Genomic DNA, 20465 nt, shown 5'->3' on the forward strand with positions numbered 1-20465 from the left:
AAAAATAAAGTTAACTGTAAATAAAACATCTTGAATATCACTATAAATACTATTTTATAAAGATCTTTGTTATCATCAAAATGTTATCAAATGAGCTTAATTATTAGGAAACTATGCAGATTGTTATGTATGAGAGACATTACACACAGACTGAAAGTTAAATGAGAAAAGAGGGTGAGCTGATTACCTAAAAAAATAAAAAATAATCAAGGTACGCATTAGTAGTAATGTATTACATTATAATTAAACTATTCCTCGAGTGGAATATTGTCTTAATCAGTTCCAATATAACTGCTCATGCTGCATATAGCAATATTTTATATATGTAAGAGGAAAAAAAATATAGGAACTGAACAAATTAGTTTAGGTAAAAAATTCCTTTCAAATCAACAAATGAAATAAAACTTATCATGAAATATCCACTGAAAAATAATTAAAGTTGGAATATTAAGAAACTGTCACAAAATTTCATGTTACAAAATAATAAAGGTAAAACTAGATCACAGAAAATTAAGAAATCGTAAGTTTAACTATACCATACAATATGGATAACTGATATGATAATGAAAGCTATGTGATAAATAGAACTATCAGTGAACCAAAAACATGCATTTTTTAATTTCAAGGCGCATTTCTAATGACAATCATTGTAATATCTCACCAATGGCACTGGACATAAATGCAGATCACTAGTTATTTTTTGATAACTGTCCAAGAGGTAAAGCTTGTTGCCATTCTGCAATGGAATGAAAAGAAAACTGTTCCTGCAAATGTGATAAAAAAAATTTTTAAATGTTTAAAATAAGTAATTTTTTTCATTACAACAAAACCTTAAATATCATGTATATTCCAGAGAACAGTACATAAAGAAGCTGAAAACAAAATATATTCTGAACATTCAAATGTTGTCCAAGAATTAACTCGTATGATAATCAAGATGGCCTTAAAAACATGACAGTGAATAAAGAACCGGGCTCTCATTCACCAACAGTCAGATTTTCACAACTTAAAGATGAAGAAATTCATAGCAAGTAACCAAAAACATGGTTAGGTCATCAGAAATAATTGTCTTTTATATAGGACTAATGCTGTAGCTGGTTTTGAAAGAAAGTTCCTCTTCCAGTTTCACCTGCCACTGCTGAAATACATTTCTTCATTAATGTTACTATGAAGAAGATTATTTTAATATGTTACACAGTATATGGAATATTTAAGCTAAATAAGTACAATTGTAATAATGAAGCAGTTAACATTGTCATTACAAAGTTACTATAATTATGATTAAGGTCTTCATAAGGACCAAACTAGTGTTACTGGCCACAGCAGATTTTTCTAGGCCAAATAATTTTCATAGCCCAACTTATTTAATTTTGTCTGTGATGTAACCAATTTGTGATGACTGTAGCATGTGATTGACATTTTCAAAAGTTTCAGTGCACTATTATTATGTTTTAAGGACTACATTATTCATGAATGAATGAAAAAAGAAATATATGACAATAACTGAGTCACACTCTACAATGTAGACAAAAAATGCAAAAACTGTAAGATTACATACCAAATAAATGTGTTTTAATACATGTGTTTCCAACTCATTTCCATCATAACTGGTAAAAGCACAGTCTTTCCATCGACATAACATGCCAGGATGAATATGACCTATTACATGCTGTCCTAAAAGCTGCTCTGTTTGGAATGTTTCTGTGCAAGATTCCCAGGAACATTCGATCTAGAGAGAGATTAGTAGAATAGGGCATGATATGGGGAACAAAAATACTGTAACTATGATAACTAATTCACGTGTTAAACAAAACTGAACCTGTTTGAAAGTATTTTCCTACCTTTTAAAAGTATAAAAAAGAGAAAAAGATGACCAGGAAATCAAATAAGTTTAAAATGCTAATCTTGTATATTAAGGAAACACTGGCAGTTAACCAATTCAGCCCCGATCCTGTCTGTAGGCGTGATGAGGCTGTACCTTACTTCAAAGCCCTGAAGCAGAAATTGATGTTTCTAATACAACTAGTCATTATTCTCATGGATAATTTGTTTAAAACAGCTGTATTACGATGTATTCAAAAATAGTACCCCAAATGTCCTTCCTACGCACATTTCAGGCAAAAAAGACAAAAACCTCTGGGGCCGAATGAGTTAAATTTGGTTTATTATGATTACTCACACTGCATAGAAACTTTCACAATTCTGCCTGTACACACTACTGCTAGTTATATTTGCTGATCAGGAATTTCCTATAACTTATTTCTCATTGATACATATTCTGTTTTAGTGATATACATATCAATTCCTCGTATGATAATTTTTAAATTATATATTGTGAACAGAAGGGAGAAAAAAATAAAATGTGTGTACCCAAAAGGTATGTTGTTGTTGTTGTTGTGGGGTTTAACACCATTTTTTAGCACACGATAGGCTATACATGGCAGCCCGTATTAATTGGTTGAGGAAGAACCAGGGAAAACCCCAGGAAAAACAACCAACCCATAAGAAGCTCCTGGCAAGCTTTCTCACAAAGGTATAGATGACAATATAGAAATAATTACCACTGGAGGTCCAGGATTTTCTTCAACATCACCAGAAAGGATCAGTTTCATTTTTGCAAAGTTCTTCCAACAAAATGCAGCAATTTTCTTTACAAATGACAAACAGTTTGACAGCACTGTTTGATCTCTTTTGTCTCTTTGTTCACATTTCATGCCTATATATTGATAAAGATGATAAATTTAATAATAAATGAACGAAACATCCATCAACAATATGTAACAACTGTATTCAAGGTGATGTTAAATGTGGCATGGCATCACTTTGTTGACAGGAATTTTGCATGAGTATGCAAGGTATGTGCTTATACAATGGCGAGAAACAGCATAAGAAAGATCTGATAATTTGCTTAATGATATTACTAAAGGCATCAGCGTCTTGAGCCAGGGTAAATATTATATCGTAATATCCTGGTTTTCTTTCTGATAAAAAATGACTATCACGGATGATATATGGCATTAAATCCACAAAGCTGAATATCGTGTCTGAAAGGAAATTATTCATGCCTTATTGACAAATAAATGTTGACTCATTTATTGTGAAAGACACAAAATAATGTTCAAATTAAATAAAGGGAAAACGATTAAGTCACATTAAAGTTCCACTTTACACATTCTATACCTCAGTCTTAATAAAACGGCACATTAGGATGGCACTATATATATATATATATATATATATATATATATATATATATATATATATATATATATATATATATATATATATATATATATATATATATATATATATATAGCCACACACACAAAGTGAGAGAGATGAAAATAGTAAACAGACCAGATACATAACTGTAATACTGAAATGTATATTTACCAAATAACTGCATTTCAGGAACATCCAATGCAATAAAATCACTATCAGTTATGGAACTTATGTGACTGGATGCTTTACAAGTATATATCTCATGCTGTAAAAGGGTAAATTCATTATAAAGCCAATGATTGAGGGTTGTTGAGCATTTTATAAATAGGACACTAGAAGTATTAAATAGCTATACATACACAGATATCAACAAAGATGAAAATTGTACCCTGATTCTGTTGGAAGATAAATTTTAATTTATGCATGAATTATTATCATCAAAAAGAAAATTGATATCTTTTCAAGATATTATTATAGGAACATTAAAATATAACATGGCCTGTATTAAGGTTTCAGAAATAATTTTATTTAAGTCAACTTTATGTGTCATGTTGAAGTAACTATGTGTGTGTGTGTGTGTGTGTGTGCGCGCAAATACCCAATCATGAATCATATGCATTAATTAAAAAATGTACACCATGAATTAGTTATGTAAGTATTTCTGGAACAAACTAAACAAACGATTGATTGATTGATTGATTGATTGTTTGTTTTTTAACGGCGCATCAGCACTCTTAGGCTATTTAGCGCCAAACAAAGTGTTACTTGTATAATCTTTTAAAACTTATAAAAGGTTCTATATCGACCAGCGATATAAAAGAACAAATGGTTGAAATTAAAAACGGTAAGATGGTAACGGTGCAAAATAAAGCTTCCCGATCAACGGGAGATGTAAAAAAGATGAATAGGTATTAAAATGGGACGGTATATATATTGCATAAAACTGCACAAGGTGATAGCATAAAAGTCAGAGTTTTGAGTAAATATTTACGGCTTTCAAGAACTCGATAATACGAGTGATGTTTATATTATCAAAAAGTTCTTTCATGTCATGCACAACGTAATAACGATCGCGCGTAGGTTGTAGGTCAAAGCACTCTATCATAAAGTGCTTGACAGTGAATGGTTCATTGCAAGAAACGCACTCTGGTGGGTCTTCACCTTTTAGTATGTGGGTGTGGGTGATATAAGTATGACCAATTCGGATTCTTGCAATGACTACCTCCTCCCTACGAATGCTTCTGTAGGAAGGAGTCCATTCTCCTAGAGTTGGTTTGATTGCATGAAGTTTGTTATTTACAGCATCATTCCATGATGCCTGCCACTTCTGACGTAAGAACTTTCTGATACAAGGTTTAAAATCAGTATATGGTATTTTAAAATCAGATGGTTCTTGAGAAAGGGCCATTTTAGCAGCGCGATCTGCTTTTTCGTTACCTTTAATACCAATGTGGCTAGGTAACCAACAGTATATTATATTGTGGGAGACACTCAGCTCGGTATTTTTTACGAGTATGTTTTTCAATTATGGGTTCTCCAGTTTTCTATTGTGTAGTGACTGGAGTACTGATAGCGAGTCGGAGAAGATGATACTGTTTAAAATACGGTTCTTTTCTATATGTTGCAGAGCAAGGTCTATTGCTCTGATTTCGGCTGTAAAAATTGATGCTCCATTTGGTAAGCGAACTTGCGTTGTGTGATTTCCACAAACAAAGGCTGCAGCAGCCTTTTCCTCATCCTTTGATCCATCAGTGTAAATTCTGGTGTAGTTTTTAAATTCGGAGAGGAGTTCATGGTAGGAGTTGTGGAAGATAGAAGGGTTTGTTTCGGATTTTTTTCCATCGTGTAGCGTAAAACGTACTTTTGGTTGTTTAATTAGCCAGGGTGGTGTTTCGGAGATGGATGTTTTCTGAATTTTTGAAAGAGCTATATTTGTAGTGTCAAGGCTGGATGATATTCTAATGCCAAAGGAAGGTATGGCGTTTGGTTTATTTTCGTATAAAGTTTTGTATTTGGGTTGAAAAACAGCCGAAAAAGCAGGATTCAGAGGGTTTGATTTTAATTTGAGAGCATACTGTGCTGAAAGCATTTCTCTACGATGCGATAACGGTGGTTCATTCGCCTCAGCTAGAAGGCTTTCACACGGGGATGTTTTAAATGCTCCCAGAGCCAGTCTTATTCCCTGATGATGAATTGGATCAAGCATTTTAAGATACGATTTTCTGGCAGAACCATACACAACGCAACCATAGTCTAGTTTGGAGCGAATAAACGTTCTATATAAATTCAGGATGACTTTTCTATCAGCACCCCAGTCAGTGTGTGCTACTACTTTAAGTAGGTCAAGTGCTTTTAAGCATTTGGCTTTCAAGTTTTTTAGGTGTGGAATAAAGGTCAGTTTTCTGTCAAAGATAATACCCAAAAATTTTGTTTCCTCAACAACTGGAATAGGTGTTCCGTCCAGCGTGAGTTCAGGTTCATCGTGGTGTCGTCGTAATTGACAGAAATGCATACATACCGTTTTTGATTTCGAGAATTTGAAACCGTTCGTACTAGCCCAATTTTGAATCTTGTTGATATTTTGCTGTAGTTGTCTTTCAATTGTATGCATGTGCTTTGACCGATAACATATGAGAAAATCATCAACATATAGTGAGCAATCCACACCAGGAGTCAAACACTTGGTGATGTTATTAATTTTAATATTGAAAAGTGTCACAGATAAAATACTGCCCTGGGGCACACCCATCTCTTGCTCGTGCAAATCTGAGAGAGTACAGCCCACTCGTACCTTGAATTCTCTGTCGGAGAGGAAGTTGGATATGAAAGAGGGCAGACGGCCTTTAAGACCTAGATCGTGCAGGTCTTTTAGTATCCCGTACTTCCATGTTGTGTCATAGGCCTTTTCTAAATCAAAGAAAACCGCTACTAAATGTTCTTTCTTGATAAATGCATCGCGAATGAATGTTTCTAGTCTAACCAGATGATCGTTGGTGCTCCGTCCATAACGAAAGCCACTTTGGAAAGGAGATATTAAATTGTTAGTTTCCAGGTACCATACAAGCCGAGAATTGATCATTCGTTCCATTGTTTTGCACATGCAGCTTGTGAGTGCAATAGGTCGATAGTTGGTAGGATCTTCACTATCTTTACCGGGTTTGGGAACTGGTATTACTGTTGCTTCTTTCCATATTTTAGGTAGGTTACCAGTAATCCATAAATCATTGAAGAGTTTTAAAAGAGATGTTAAAGATGATTCTGGAAGATGTTTTAAAAACTGGTAATGTATTTTGTCAGGCCCAGCGGAAGTATCATGGGCCTTGTCTAAAGCCTCCATAAGTTCTGATAGTGAAAACAGCTGGTTGTAGCTTTCCAAGTTGTTGGATGTGAATTTTAAACGTGACTTTTCTTTTTGAGTTTTCAATTTTTGGAAGGCTTCGGAATAATTAGATGATGACGAATTTTTAGAGACTGTATCAGCAAGAACATTTGCTATGTCACGTTTTGAGCTAAGATTGTTATTGTTCACTTTCAGATGTCGGAAAGAATTGTGTTTTCTCTTTCCGTTTATTTTGCGGATCGTGTCCCAAACTTTCTTAATTGAGGAACGAGAGTTTAAAGAGGAAACATATTTCATCCATGATGCTCGTTTACTTTCTTTGATTGTGCGGCGAGCTTTGGCCCGGAGAATACGATATTTACTTAAATTCTCGGGCGTCGGATGATTGTTAAATTTTTTCAAGGCTTCTCGGCGTTGCCGTATGGCTTCCTTACATTCCTTAGTGAGCCAAGGTTTTAGGGTTCTTTTACAGTTTGCTGAGGACTTGGGGATAGATTCTTCTGCAATGTCGGTTAAAATAGATGTAAAATGCTGAATGGGGTCGTTAACATTGAAAACTGTATCCTCATTCAGCCTGGTTTTACAGAGTGTTTCGAATTTGGCCCAGTCGGCCTTCTTTAAATTCCATTGTGGAATTACTTCATCAATTGTAGAGTTATGATTTACAAGGGAGATTGGGAAGTGATCGCTGCTGTGAAGGTCATCAGCGACCTTCCATTCATAGTCCAAAAGCAGCGAAGGAGAACAAATTGTCAAATCGATGCATGTGTATGTACCCGTGCCTGGGTGTAAATATGTAGGTGTTTTGGTATTATATAGACACAGATCGTGTCTAGAAATAAAGTCTTCAACTTTGTGACCTCTGTCACTTACATGATTCGATCCCCATAAAATGTTATGGGCATTAAAATCCCCGAGTAAAACAAAGGGTGCGGGAAGCTGTTGAACAAGATTATCGAGTTCGTTTGGTACTAGGTTAGTGTTTGGTGGTAAATAAATAGAGCAAAATGTAATCACTCGATGTAGAGTGACGCTTACAGCAATGGCTTGTAAATTGGTGTTTAAAGTAATGAAACTATGAGGAGCTCTGTTGTTCACAATAACAGAAACTCCTCCTGATGCCCTGTCAACATTTGGAGAGCAGGTGTTAAACAGGGAGTAGTTTTTAAATGTGATATTGTCTGTATCTTTCAAGAAGGTTTCTTGAAGGCATAGTACCGCAGGATCATGTTCGTTTAAAAGCAGGAGAATATCATTGTAATTTGCTTTAAGTCCTCGACAATTCCATTGTATGATAGTGTTTTTCATTATAAATTTAAATTAAAGATTGTGGAGCTAGGTTAGACCTTTCGCAGACGGAATTTGTTTTGTTATTTCTCTGGAGGAAGTACGGGGGTGAATTTTTTGTTTGTAGGTCTGGAGTTCCCTTGGGCGCATGGAGCAGATTCTTCTGCATCCATGCTCTCGATGTCTCCAAACCTGTTATAAAGTTTGATGGGGTCATCTGACCCCTTTTGTTGCCTGTTTCCGTGAGATTTTTTATTCTTTGGTGATTTAGGTTGTTGGGTATTATTAAATGTAGTCTGAGTAGATGCCGTGTTTTTCTGTGCTTGGTAATGGGGGGTGTTTGAATTTGGTGTTGAATCGGGTGCTTCTGTTTGTGTTTGAGCGTCCTTCGTTGTTTTAGGATTGCTCTTCACTACAGTGGAGAAGGATGGGCCAGGATGGGCTGTTTTTGCCTGTACAATTTTTCTGGCTTCTGGATAGGGAATATTATTTGTGTATTTTACCCTCTGAATTTCCTTCTCCTGTTTCCAGGTATCGCAATCCTTGGAATTTGCGTGGTGCTCTTTTCCGCAGTTGACACAATGCGGAGTTGCTCTACAATCAGATTCCTGATGAGCATTGTCTCCGCATCGGCCACATATTTGGCTCTTGGAGCAGCGGTCTTCGTGATGGCCGTATTTTTGACACTTATAACACCGAAGGGGGTTGGGAATGTAAATCTCTACCTTTACTTGCAAAAAGCCAACTTTTACCACTTTGGGTACAGTTGGCCTGTTGAAGGTGAGTACAATGGTGTTGGTGTCCTGCAGATTGTTATTACGTTTAATACGTATTCGTCGGACTGCAGTGACACCTTCATCTTTCATTCCTTCGATGATGTCAGCGTCGGTGACTCCAGCCAAGTCACGGCAGCGAATCACGCCTTTGGACGTATTCAGTGTGGTGTGAGCGAATGAGGTTACTGGGATATCAAAGAACGTTTTCATTTTCCTGATATTGTCTGATTGACCTCGTCGCTCACACTCAATAAGAAGACAACCCGATTTCAACTTTTTAACACTTTTAGGTGTGCCAATCGATCCTGTGATAGTCTTTTCGATGACAAATGGAGATAGTGCGGCAAGCGGTTTCGTGGCATCTTTTGACTGTATGACCATGAAGCGTGGAAATGACTCCACACTACATGGTTCATCGTCAGACTCTGATAAGGGTTTCGATCTTTTATTTTGATTTTTTTTGGAATTATCCATGATGGCTAGATTAAAAATTCAGCACCCGTGCTCCCCACCCACCAAGGAGCCCAACAAGGGGACACTTTTCAAGTGTCAGGGATACACAGATGCCATACTCAGTTGATAAAATTACCTTTGAATGACCCTGAAGTCGCCAATTTCTAAGGTCGGTAAAATTACCCCCCGATTGACCCGTTAAGCCACCGCCTTCTAGGAAGCCTTCTAAGACTTGGAAAAGTGAAATATAAAGGAAAAGAATATAGGGGCAACGGTGGTATCACGAGAGATACAAGGAGAGAGAGAAAGAAGGTGAGAAAGTTAATAAAGACCTCCTAGGGCTCGGCGTGACCAGCCGATTTGTCGGAACCGGGCCCATCCCGACCACCCGTCTAAGAGAAGTAGAGGCCAAAGTAGTGTATTGCAGGGAACTGCTCAACTACCAGGATCCTTTCCTCCCCCGACACGGGACGCAACCCACGGCAAACAGGTTGCCTCTACTTAGTCGCCTTTTACGACACGTAGCGAGGCACGTCGGGCCAATTCTACAACCCCGGACCCGCAGGGGGACTAAACAAACGAAGTAGTATAAGTTGTCCTCATTCAAAACAAGTGATGGCTGCCTTAACACAAGAAGCCAAAATATAATTTTGGTAAACATAATTAAAATTATTAAGTTCTGAATTGTATTTAAGCAGAAACTAATATATATCATACCTTCATATGGTTTGGTTTGAATGAAGCATCCTTATCTGGAAAGGAATAAATGTTTTAGATTCGATTAAAGAAAAGGCTTACAAAGAGGAAACAAAAAGCTAAGTAATAATTAAGGAATAAAACAATATTTGTGTATCTATGCTGGAAAATGAAAAACAATCAACTTCATATCACAGAATTTACAGGTCAAAAGCACCAAATATATAACACAATATAATTGTAATGCATCTATTTCACCAAGAATAAGCAAATTAACTGGGTTAATTTTTTGAAAATTTAATAATAATTTGGCAATAACTACTTCAAGAAACATACACATGATCTCCTCCATTTTCTTTCTATGAGGAACATGTCTGCTCAAGTAATGGTTCAAAAGAAAGTCTTCCTTAGTGCATTTCACACGGCACTCAGGACAGCAGAATACCTAAAAAAATAAAAATATTTCAACAGTAATAGTGTTTTAGGAAAATAGAAAAGCACTTAAATGTTAACAATGCTGCACTTTTTAATAGCTTAGTATTCATTATTATTAAAGAACAGTGATTCAAAAATATATATAAAAAATCTCAAGATCAGATTTCTTCTTTACTGGTCAAATGTGAAAACAGTAGCCACAAAACAGTATTTAGAATGATAAAATAAGAAAAAAAAATTGTATAGTATTTTCTACTTACCTTTGCAGGGATGATTTTCTGGATGAATCTTTTCACTTTTGGTTTCTGGTGTGTACAGGCAGCATGAATATGTCGATCCTTAAAAAGTTAAACTTTATATGATGGCACAAAATCAAGCAAATTTGATAACAACAAATGTTGTCATGAACACAGTCATATGCAAAGTTGCCTATATCATCATTTGCTCTGAAATTTATAAATAAATACCTTGTTAATTATATTATCATATATTTTTAAAAAAAGGAAATTTCCAAAGTCATTACTTTCACTGTAGTTTCTATAACGAACTATAATACCGCAAACAGCACCGGTCTTTTATTCATTAACATTTTTTTTAACTTTCAGACTGAAACATTTATACTTTGATAATTAACATTTATACCTTAATACTAAACAATTACCTTGTATATGTTATGAATAGCTGTTGGTGGCAATATTACAGCAACATCCTCACTGACATGCACTATTATCTCATGCTGCTCTAATCTGCATAAAAAGTATATATCATCAAAAACATTTCAATGGTTATTTTCCTGAGAAAAAAATTAATCGAAACAAATTTATCAAAGTATCAGCAATAACTCTTGACACATAAAAAAAGGACACCTGATACAGTTAAATAAAAGACCTGGCAAATGCGTCACTCGAATTATAAATGTGAAAATACGTACGTGTCTTTCAAGAGAATTTTTTAAAAGAAAAATAAGAATATGCGAACAATATTATAATGATGGCTACACACATTGGCTGTAAGGGGTGGAATCTGATGAAGAATATTCACTCTAATATAAAATATTATTGTGAAATAAAGATGCATAAAAAATGTAATTTCAATTATTATTACCATTTAGCAAATATGCAGTTTATATAAAAAGTTAAGATAGATTCATATTGCTGGCAATGTCAGTTTTCCACAAAAACAAATGAATAGGCCATTCTTAATCTATGATGGTGTATATATGTTCAGTACACAAGCACTACCAGTTAACAATTCTCAGATGATTTATTAATCATAATGTAGCAACGCAGCTGTACAGATATCAGTAAATTACTATCATCAAACAATAGCATAACTGATGATTATTTTCCTGCTCAAGTAAAAAACATATCACTTGGAAAAAGGGAAAAGAAAGACAAGAAAAATAACAATATTAAATACTAACAACTATAACAAAGTATGTAAACTGAAGCTGCTTTTACACAGGTTCCAATCGACACACCCATAATGTATGTATTAATGAACACATGCACATTGAATAAACTTGAATCAAATATATAATCAGTGTGAAAATTTTGCTCTTGTATAAGTGAACAGATTCAGTATTATCATCTATAAATAGACATGCAGAATAGGTTAACATATTTTTTAACTAAGCTGCAGGATTGATCATAATCTCTATAATTGGAAAATATAGCAGGCATGGCCTTACATAATTGATTAAATGTACAGTACCAATCCTCTATTTCTTAGAATGCCAAATATTGTAATTTTTATGTTTCATATAAATGTATGGCAAAATATAAAACAATTATTAAAGCAGTAAACAACATTGTTTGAATATTTAATGTACAAATGAAGTAAAAACAAATGCATTTAGGTTATAAATTATAACAATAATTGAAAAGTTAACTAATCACAAATTTTGAAACACACTGGCTGTCATAAATACCCACAGGAACCCCAATACGATTTTAATACCTTTTAAAGAAATTGAAAATTTTCATTGCATGAGTGTTGTATATATTCTTTTTAGTGGTTTTATACTTCTCCAGGCCAGGGGAATTTTTTTTAAAAATTAAAACAAATATTGTTAGTAGTAAGAATATAACAAATTTCATTTCTGAAGTATGTGCATTATTAAAATGAATTGAAAGAAAAAAGAAACCAGTCTGGTCCATAATGAACACATTTTGTTATGACTGAATAATAAGTAGTAATTTTATAAAAAAAATAACAATATAGAAGGTAGTGAACATACTGAGCTTTTGTACTGTAAATAAAGATATGCCACACTGCATGATTTCATTATGTGCTGATGAAAGGATAATTTAATGGTAAATTAACATGCACATTGTGACAAGGATAATTGTACTGTAAATTAACATCCACATTCAGAGATCGCATTAACTTTATAAGGTGGTATGATTTATGTCATCATTTGTATAGTAACTGATAAAGAGCAACTGGAGTCATCTGAGAAAGATTTTAATTAGTTTTATTGGATTTTTAATGAAGCTTTAACAATTTATCAGTTACATAACTATAAGGTTTCCTTGTCACAGTCTATAGCCAGGGTGTAAAACCGGTTTTGGCCAAAGACCAAATTGCATTTTCTAAGACCAATCGAGGGCTGAAAACAAATTTCTTTAATATTATTACTGTTCACACGCCAGATTAGGCCCACTGGCAAGGGCTTGTGCATCTATGGTATATAGTGATGTCAAAACCATGCCAAAGACATATTGTGTCACACATTATCATGACAGTGGGCTAATATGCATTTACTGAAATGTGATTGCAATACAAATGAGATGCAACATCAGAGGTAAATTTCTGGTCTTATAACTCAACTAGAATAATGATGGTACTTATTGAATCATAGGATTTTAAGAATAAAACTTGTTATGTAAATAAGAAATCTGTATTTAAATGTGAAATATTTCTGCTTTTCCAACATGATTAATGATATAATATAACCTGACAATTGGCTTACAATTTATCCACCTTTAATCATTTTAGTTGTAAATGTAAAAAATGAACAGAAATGAAATATCAAAAGGGGAATCAACATAATAAAAACATGAGAAAAACAAACCTTTTCTGAGAACAAACTCTAGTTCTATGAGACTGAAAAGAGTTTCATTTTTATTGAAATTAAAATAAATATAAAGCAGAGATAAAAGTGATGCATGTCAGGAGGAGAAAATTGATATCTTTTTTCTTGTGAATGATATATCTGCCTGAGCTGTGAAACCTAACTTATGAAACAAGCGAGCTATGTACATTTTGGAAAATAGACTAACAATAATCATGAAATTTATTTATAAAATCTTTCAGATTTAATAAGAAATAAAAATGTCTCTTCCCACACCCACTTTTTGATGTTCAAAAAGGCAATGGTGTGATGGTGATGGAAGTGATGTTTAATGCCATTTTAACACACTGTGAGATGGTTAAGGCTGAAAGTCACATAACTGGAACCAACTATGAGAAACTGACATTCATTTTTTGGAGTGTGAGTGGACTTGACAGCATCGGATTCATATGAACAATTCCTCAAACTATTTTTAAAATTTAACAAGACTTTCAAACTCTGAGACAAGACAAAAGCTACATTATGTCTATTTCAACCCTTGAACCATACCTGGACATTCCAAGCTTTCTGTGTGTGAGTTTATATAACCAACATCACTGTATATGTGAAAAATCAGAATTCTTATAACAATTCCAGCCTGTACATGTGGTATAACTGATTCAACCTTTCACCCCCAACACAAAGCAGGTTGACTGAAACAATTCCGCTAAAATATTAGTGCAAAACTATTAGGCATTAGATAGTTATGGCAAAGAAAGTTACTGCACAGATAAAGCTAGAGTATAAGAGTTTTGATCTATGAACAATAGATGTGTCAATGACTTTCACAATTTATGGGTGGGTGTAGATATGACACATGATCATATAATTCACGTTTCATATGAATAATTCTATGAAATCTTTGTGAAAACCCAGATATCGTTAAAAAGTTGCAGCCTGGTTAAGCCTGACGTAGGCCTAACCTAACCTTTGACTCAAAACCATGAAGTGGAACATGTAGTTGAAACTGGTATATGACACCACTAGGACAATATAAATAAATTATACAACATATACTTCAAGACAGGAGTTATTCAAAAGACGTTGTGGCCGGGTCAAGACGATTAATTGACCCAGATTTTATTGAAAAAATATCAAGCTTTACAGATTTATGGCCATAATGTGAAAATGTGACGAACTGACTCATGAAAATAGGGATAACAATGCGGGGGGGGGGGGGGGGGGCAGGGGAGACTTTAGTATAATTTCTTACTTCAGATGATACATTTTTCAATTTATCTTTATCTCTATCTAATACAATATGCTCATACCTTTTTAACTCGTGTTGAAACAGGTACTCTGTATCGTTTATACCTCCTGAATTTGGGAATAAATGGCTTTTTGCTAAAAATGCAGCTCTCCTTAAATGAAATAATTATAAAACATTAACAATATATGTAAACAAAAAAATTCTGTACTTTGGTCAGTCCAATTACTCTTAAGTATATAATAAGCACATTAATAGTTTTACCTGTCATTTTAAAAAGGACAAACATGAAGTTGACATTTTCTAAAAACAAATAGGGGCAGAACATTATGATTTAACATGGACATATTGCTGTAATACCAAAATCATTTACCAAATATAGACTAATGTGAATATGTAACCTTATTCATGTTAAAAGCAAGTTTAGATTTTATGTAAAAACTATAATTTATGTTAGTCACCTTATACTTGTAATCCATCGACTTAAGTTTATCTCTGGGTGGAAACTGCTTCACTACATCCGCATAAGACATATGGGTATCGACAAGGTCCAAGGATAACAATTTTTCAGCGCTGTTTATCTGCTCCATGTCCAAACTAACAACAAATGACTCCAATACTGTTTTCAATACATATGCACCATTTATATTTACATGGAGTCCATCACGTGCCAAATGCATACTTCGATCAAACAATGGGTTATAGTCAATAAAATGGCACTTATCACATTCTCGGCTTAAGCTCATAATGACATCATTTAGTGCAGCACATCCTCTTTGTAAGTCTGGTAAAACAGTAGAGTTCCAATGAAAAGATTTAAAGTTACTGGTGGTTCGAGGCAGAATTCCACAAACAGTGACCAGCATCGTGGGATTCATTTCCAGCAGCTGACGAATAAAGTCTCTGTAACAACTGAAAGCAAGAAGTGCACAAAAAGAATTAACTAAAATGCAAACAAAACATGACTAATAAAACTGTGAAAATTTCAGAAATTCACCACCATAGTAACTGCTGCCATTTGGGAAATATAAAGAAAATGATACAAAAATTTAAAAACATCTGCTACCAGGGTTATTTTGTTCAACTCTCAAGCTCTAAGCAAAAATAAATATCCCATTTTGACATCATATGGCAAGATTTCGGAACAATCAACACACTTCATTTTTGTTGTAGCAATGTAAAAATTGTATTGTCATAAAGTGCAATATGTATTACCTAATTAATGTTACCCTCCTTCTGATGTTAAGCCTGTTTATTTGTGGCATTTGGTGGATTATTAGTTAATAAATGTAGATTGTTGGAAGCTGAGAATACCAAAATCAGTTAAAATTGTGACAAGAATCTTGAATTAAATGAAGCTACTGAAACACTTTCTTCAATACTTTTATGTTTTTATTCATTTTGTTAAAGAAACATACTTCAACTTAATCTGATTATGGCATTCCCGGCATAAATCACATTTCAGGCAAATGAAATGTAGCCCAACATAACTTGAAATCAGGTCCACATGATTGTGTGAGAATTTTAATTTATTAGAAAAAAGGCATCAGAGTAAGAACAATCTCGCTAAATCATTGTGACTTTAATTTGTAGAAAAGCATCAATACGGGCTGCATAAAGTTTGAGATATTTCTGAAATCTGACTTCTCAATATGATGCTTGGTGACATCAAAACATGCTACACAAGCACAATTAATTAGGCAATAAAACCTTGACCCCAAAACATAAATATCAGGGTCAATGTCTTAGACTGTATCACGAGTAGTCAATATGGATGCTAATCATGTAAATTTGTTATTGAAAATTATGCTGGTCATATTATAATTAGAGAGAATATTTGGAATTCATCACTAGCCAGTTGTACTCTGTAAGATCAATATAATAAATTAAATATACAATAGAAATTTATAATAGTTATGCTGCAAATATTGGGCACAAATAATAAATGTTTTCAAAGTCAAATTTACAAGTAAAAATACCTTGTAAATATGCTAACATCTTTTCCAACATCATTCGAACCTATGTGAAGAATCAGCAGGTCAGGTTTTTGGGCTCGGACAACATCTAACACTTTGGATTTAAAATTGGTGACATCTCCAACCAATTTCGCACCAGGAATAGTCAACAGGAATAAGTTGGGAAGATTCAGAAGACAACTGAGTTGCTTCAAATTGGAATCACCTGCAACGAAAATGCTCCTCGACATTCTGACAAGTATGCGGCAGCTATGCAAAATATACAATGAATATGAAATGAATATCCACTATTTAAAAGAAGTAACTGTTTTTCTAAAAAGAAAATATAAATTACATAAACACTAAATTATACTTTTCACACCAGATCAAGTGTAATAAAATGGAAGTTAATCATAAACACTTCAGAAAACAAACTACTATCTTGGGGTAAAAACGTATCAAATGAATATAACTAATAAAATATTTTCTAGTATATTCTTCACGCTATCAGTTCCAATACCTTAACTAGTATGTGAATATGCAAACTTCTTACTTAGGTAGTAATCAAATTTAAACACTAATACATATAAATGAACAAAAAAACTTAGCAATGCAAGTACAGTATCAAATAAATTCAGCCAATATTCACAACAAATAGAAAATAAAGTCAAATTGATAAAACTTAAAAGGACTGAAACGAAAATTCAAATTGGTCTGGCAGTTGGTAACGTGACTATGGTCTATACAAACTAGTTTGTTAAATTTGCGCACTATGATAAACTGTAAAATAAATCAAAGCGTGATTAATTATAATTACATATATGTCTAACAATTTTTAAATATATATGAATCGAGAATACGGTAACTAATATGCAGCAATTATTAATCGTTATCGCTCAAATTTGAAAGGCGTTCGCACGAATTTTGGTTCAAGCGGAAGCAGGAAGTAGAATTGGTGGTTTATGGGATTGTTTCTGAGGAATGTATTGTACAACCAATCAAAACCATCGTTTTTAGAGGATACATTTGCATATCTGAATGTACGTATATTTAATGAAGGTAGGATTTCTCCATTATCCCCCCTCGTAAAGCTTGTCTTCTTTTTTAACTTTTCCTTTTCATTTGTTACTGATTCAACTGTGTTGTATCGTTTCTTCTTCCAAACTGCATCTGCCACTTTTAAAGATTTTACAGTTGTTTTTGTTGGTGGAACGTTCCAGTCACATGCTTTGCTTGTGGATGAAGGTTTTGTTGTACCCATCTTTACAGCATGCTCCAACCGGAACAGCAGTCCAGCTATATGGTTACAAGACCCTAGCATCCTTGCAGTGCATGCGCAGTAGCCATTAATGATTTCTCCTCCAAGTGTATTATGTGTCTCTCTTCGCACAACAACCCATACATCATATGGTTTACCATGCACAGCCTGAGATGGGGATACCTTAGCCCTTAAAATACAGTGGCCATTGTTGGGCCTTATGTCGTGTAACTCAATTTCCTTAACCCAGTTGCATGCAAAGTATCTGTAGGCTTTCCCTTCCTTATATTCGTTCATTAATCTGTGCACAATTTCTGTTGGGGTCTTGCTATTCAGGTATGTAGCTATGTCTATTATGTAAACAGAGGGCCATTCTGTGATAGCTTTCTTTTCACCTTTCCGCCCATCCTTAAGTGAAAAAGGATCTGGTATAACTTCACCATCAATGATCAGCTTCTGACGGTATTCATCCAACAACTGGCGTTCCGCTTGCTCTGCACTTGCATCAACTGGTATTTTTTCTTCCCAAGGACAAAAAGCCGTGTAACATACAGAAAATATACTGAAGATTGGGTTACTGATTATTTATTTTGACAGATGTAAACTTCGGTTGATATAAATGAACATTGTAAAATAATAACTGCATTTTCCTCATACAAAAAAAGATCAAATGCATACACATTGTGCTTGGTCATAACTAATTGTTTTTAAATATCTTGCTCAGACATCATTAACTAAATGACAATGTTTGGAAATATTTGTTTCATTACATATATTACTACAAGTCGGTTGTAAAACAAACCCATTTAATTCTTAAAATTACAATATTTGCATATCAGGGTAATTTGCTAAAGAAATATGATTGAATTTCGTTATGGGAGTGGGGTGGGTGGTGAACGCGTGTATTTATTACTAGTGTTTAACCCCACAAGCCTTTTGTTTTATCAATACAAAAAACGGAAATTTGTCAAATTACGAAATAACTGGTTTCACAAATTTTCGTCCTTTTTTAACGATAACACAGATCTATAGTGGAGGTGGAGGAGACAGCATTTTGCAAGCCTGGTCTTTCACCATGTTTGTTAAGTATGCGTAAAATTGTAAATAATTTCACTAATATTAACAATGGCCACGTTTAGCCCACAATTTCATCAACCAACAACCCTCATAGCAAATATGCATGCACATTAATAAATATATTCCCACCAGCTCACTATTCCCCCTGTCAGTGATCTTACCTTGCAGCGAGCTCGTCCAAATTCCCATTAATCGTTTTTTTTTCTGAGTGACAAATACAGCTTCAAGGCATGTGTTGACCATAATTTAAACTTGTCCAACGTCTTGTCATTCAAATCTTACATTTCAATACGACGGTTGTCTTTTGATTCGAAGGCGATGGAACGTAGTTGTAAATATAACAATGATGGATGTCTCTATCAGCTGGAAAGGTTACTCGTATATCCGGGCTCTACTAAGCAAAATGGCGGCGCTTATGAAACTGTTTATCGGTGTATTACAAACGGAGAGAGTGAAGCAAGCGATTTTGTGGCATCTTTAGATTGTATGACCATGAAGCGTGGAAATGACTCCACGCTACATGGTTCGTCATCAGAGTCAGAGAAAGGTTTCGTACGCTTGTTTTGATTTTTTTGTGGAATTTTCCATTTTGGCTAGATTAAAATTCAGCACCCGAGCTCCCCGCCCACCAAGGAGCCCAACACGGGGACACTTTGCAAGTGCCAGGGATACACAGATGCCATACTCAGTTGATAAAATTACCTTTGATTGACCTTGAAGTCGCCAATTTCTAAGGTCGGTAAAATTACCCCCCGATTGACCCGTTAAGCCACCGCCTTCTAGGAAGTCTTCTAAGACTTGGAAAAGGGAAAGATAAAGGAATAGAATATAGGGGCAACGGTGGTATCGAGATACAAGGAGACATATAAAGAAGGTGAGAGAGTAAATAAAGACTTCCTAGGGCTCGGCGTGACCAGCCGATTTGTCGGAACCGGGCCCATCCCGACCACCCATCTAAGAGAAGTAGAGGCCAAAGTAGTGTATTGCATGGAAAGCCTCTGCTCAACTACCAGGATCCTTTCCTCCCCCGACACGGGACGCAACCCACGGTAAACAGGTTGCCTCTACTTAGTCGCCTTTTACGACAAACATTATATGATGATTTTACTATTGAATATTCCAGGACAAGTATATGTTTTCAAGACTGAGATTCATTTACTAAAATAAAAATTTAAAATAAATTCCTTTGAAATTTATTTTAATTTATTACTCACACCTGGGATATAACAATTATATGGGGGTGGGGGGGTATCCTTGAATTTCGATAAAGATTTGTTTTATCTTTTGTAAATCCTTGAATTTGTTGAAAAACATTTATCTTTTGAGGAAACACAATATTTAATAGCCAGTAGCAGTGATTTAGTTAGATGGAGTAGTGCCGTTTGCTTTAGTAGCCTACTGGGATACTAATTATGTGTATTTTGTTTGACTCCTGTGCTTACTTATGCAATGACAGAGTAAAATATGGATACAGTTACATTTCAGTAAGGAAAAAACTCTTTGAAAACTTCTGGCAGTCTAAAATATTCCTAGAACAAAAGCCCGCCAGGTCTGTATTAACCATGTTTTTATTTTCTGTGGTAACTACAGGGATTTCGATTAAAAGTTGATTGGTGGTTGGTGTAATAAAGCGGTGCAATCCAA

At 34.5% G+C, this 20465-nt stretch overlaps 2 protein-coding genes and 1 pseudogene across 3 annotated transcripts; all 3 read right to left on the reverse strand.

Annotated features, from left to right (window-relative positions):
- Positions 1-619: 619 nt before the first annotated feature.
- Positions 620-14752, reverse strand: LOC149790430 (uncharacterized). Of its 2 annotated transcripts, none has more exons than XM_089972484.1 (9): positions 14596-14752; positions 10871-10955; positions 10470-10547; positions 10111-10219; positions 9796-9830; positions 3394-3487; positions 2562-2716; positions 1559-1729; positions 620-736 (listed from the first exon to the last, which is right to left on the reverse strand). In XM_089972484.1, the coding sequence occupies exons 4-9, from the start codon at positions 10124-10126 to the stop codon at positions 635-637; spliced, it is 573 nt and encodes a 190-aa protein (XP_089828610.1). In that variant the 5' UTR covers positions 10127-10219; positions 10470-10547; positions 10871-10955; positions 14596-14752; the 3' UTR covers positions 620-634. The 2 variants fall into 2 exon arrangements, with proteins under 2 accessions (XP_089828610.1, XP_089828611.1); XM_089972485.1 differs by having other exon boundaries at positions 662-764; positions 14596-14751.
- On the reverse strand, positions 10647-17338 carry LOC149790431 (uncharacterized). The gene is made up of 5 exons (XM_089973218.1): positions 16511-17338; positions 15000-15443; positions 14596-14685; positions 10871-10955; positions 10647-10655 (listed from the first exon to the last, which is right to left on the reverse strand). The coding sequence occupies exons 1-5, from the start codon at positions 16735-16737 to the stop codon at positions 10647-10649; spliced, it is 855 nt and encodes a 284-aa protein (XP_089829344.1). The 5' UTR covers positions 16738-17338.
- Positions 17339-17375: 37 nt separating this feature from the next.
- LOC149790432 (uncharacterized) lies at positions 17376-19105 on the reverse strand (annotated as a pseudogene).
- Positions 19106-20465: the final 1360 nt, after the last annotated feature.

Source organism: Sinohyriopsis cumingii, chromosome 10, assembly GCF_028554795.1.
Source record: "Sinohyriopsis cumingii isolate HCF-2022 chromosome 10, ASM2855479v2, whole genome shotgun sequence".
Lineage (NCBI taxonomy): Eukaryota > Metazoa > Mollusca > Bivalvia > Unionida > Unionidae > Sinohyriopsis > Sinohyriopsis cumingii.

Coding starts and splice junctions, on each gene's coding strand:
- LOC149790430 (XM_089972484.1), bottom strand. Junction 2,717..3,393: donor TCCTGAAATGCAGTTATTTG/GTAAATATACAT, acceptor ATCAATATATAG/GCATGAAATGTGAACAAAGA. Junction 1,730..2,561: donor AAAATCCTGGACCTCCAGTG/GTAATTATTTCT, acceptor ATCTCTCTCTAG/ATCGAATGTTCCTGGGAATC.
- LOC149790431 (XM_089973218.1), bottom strand. CDS start 16,737: ATGTCGAGGAGCATTTTCGTTGCAGGTGATTCCAATTTGAAGCAACTC. Junction 14,686..14,999: donor CTTAAGTCGATGGATTACAA/GTATAAGGTGAC, acceptor ATTTCATTTAAG/GAGAGCTGCATTTTTAGCAA. Junction 10,956..14,595: donor TTTCAACACGAGTTAAAAAG/GTATGAGCATAT, acceptor CTTTTTATGCAG/ATTAGAGCAGCATGAGATAA.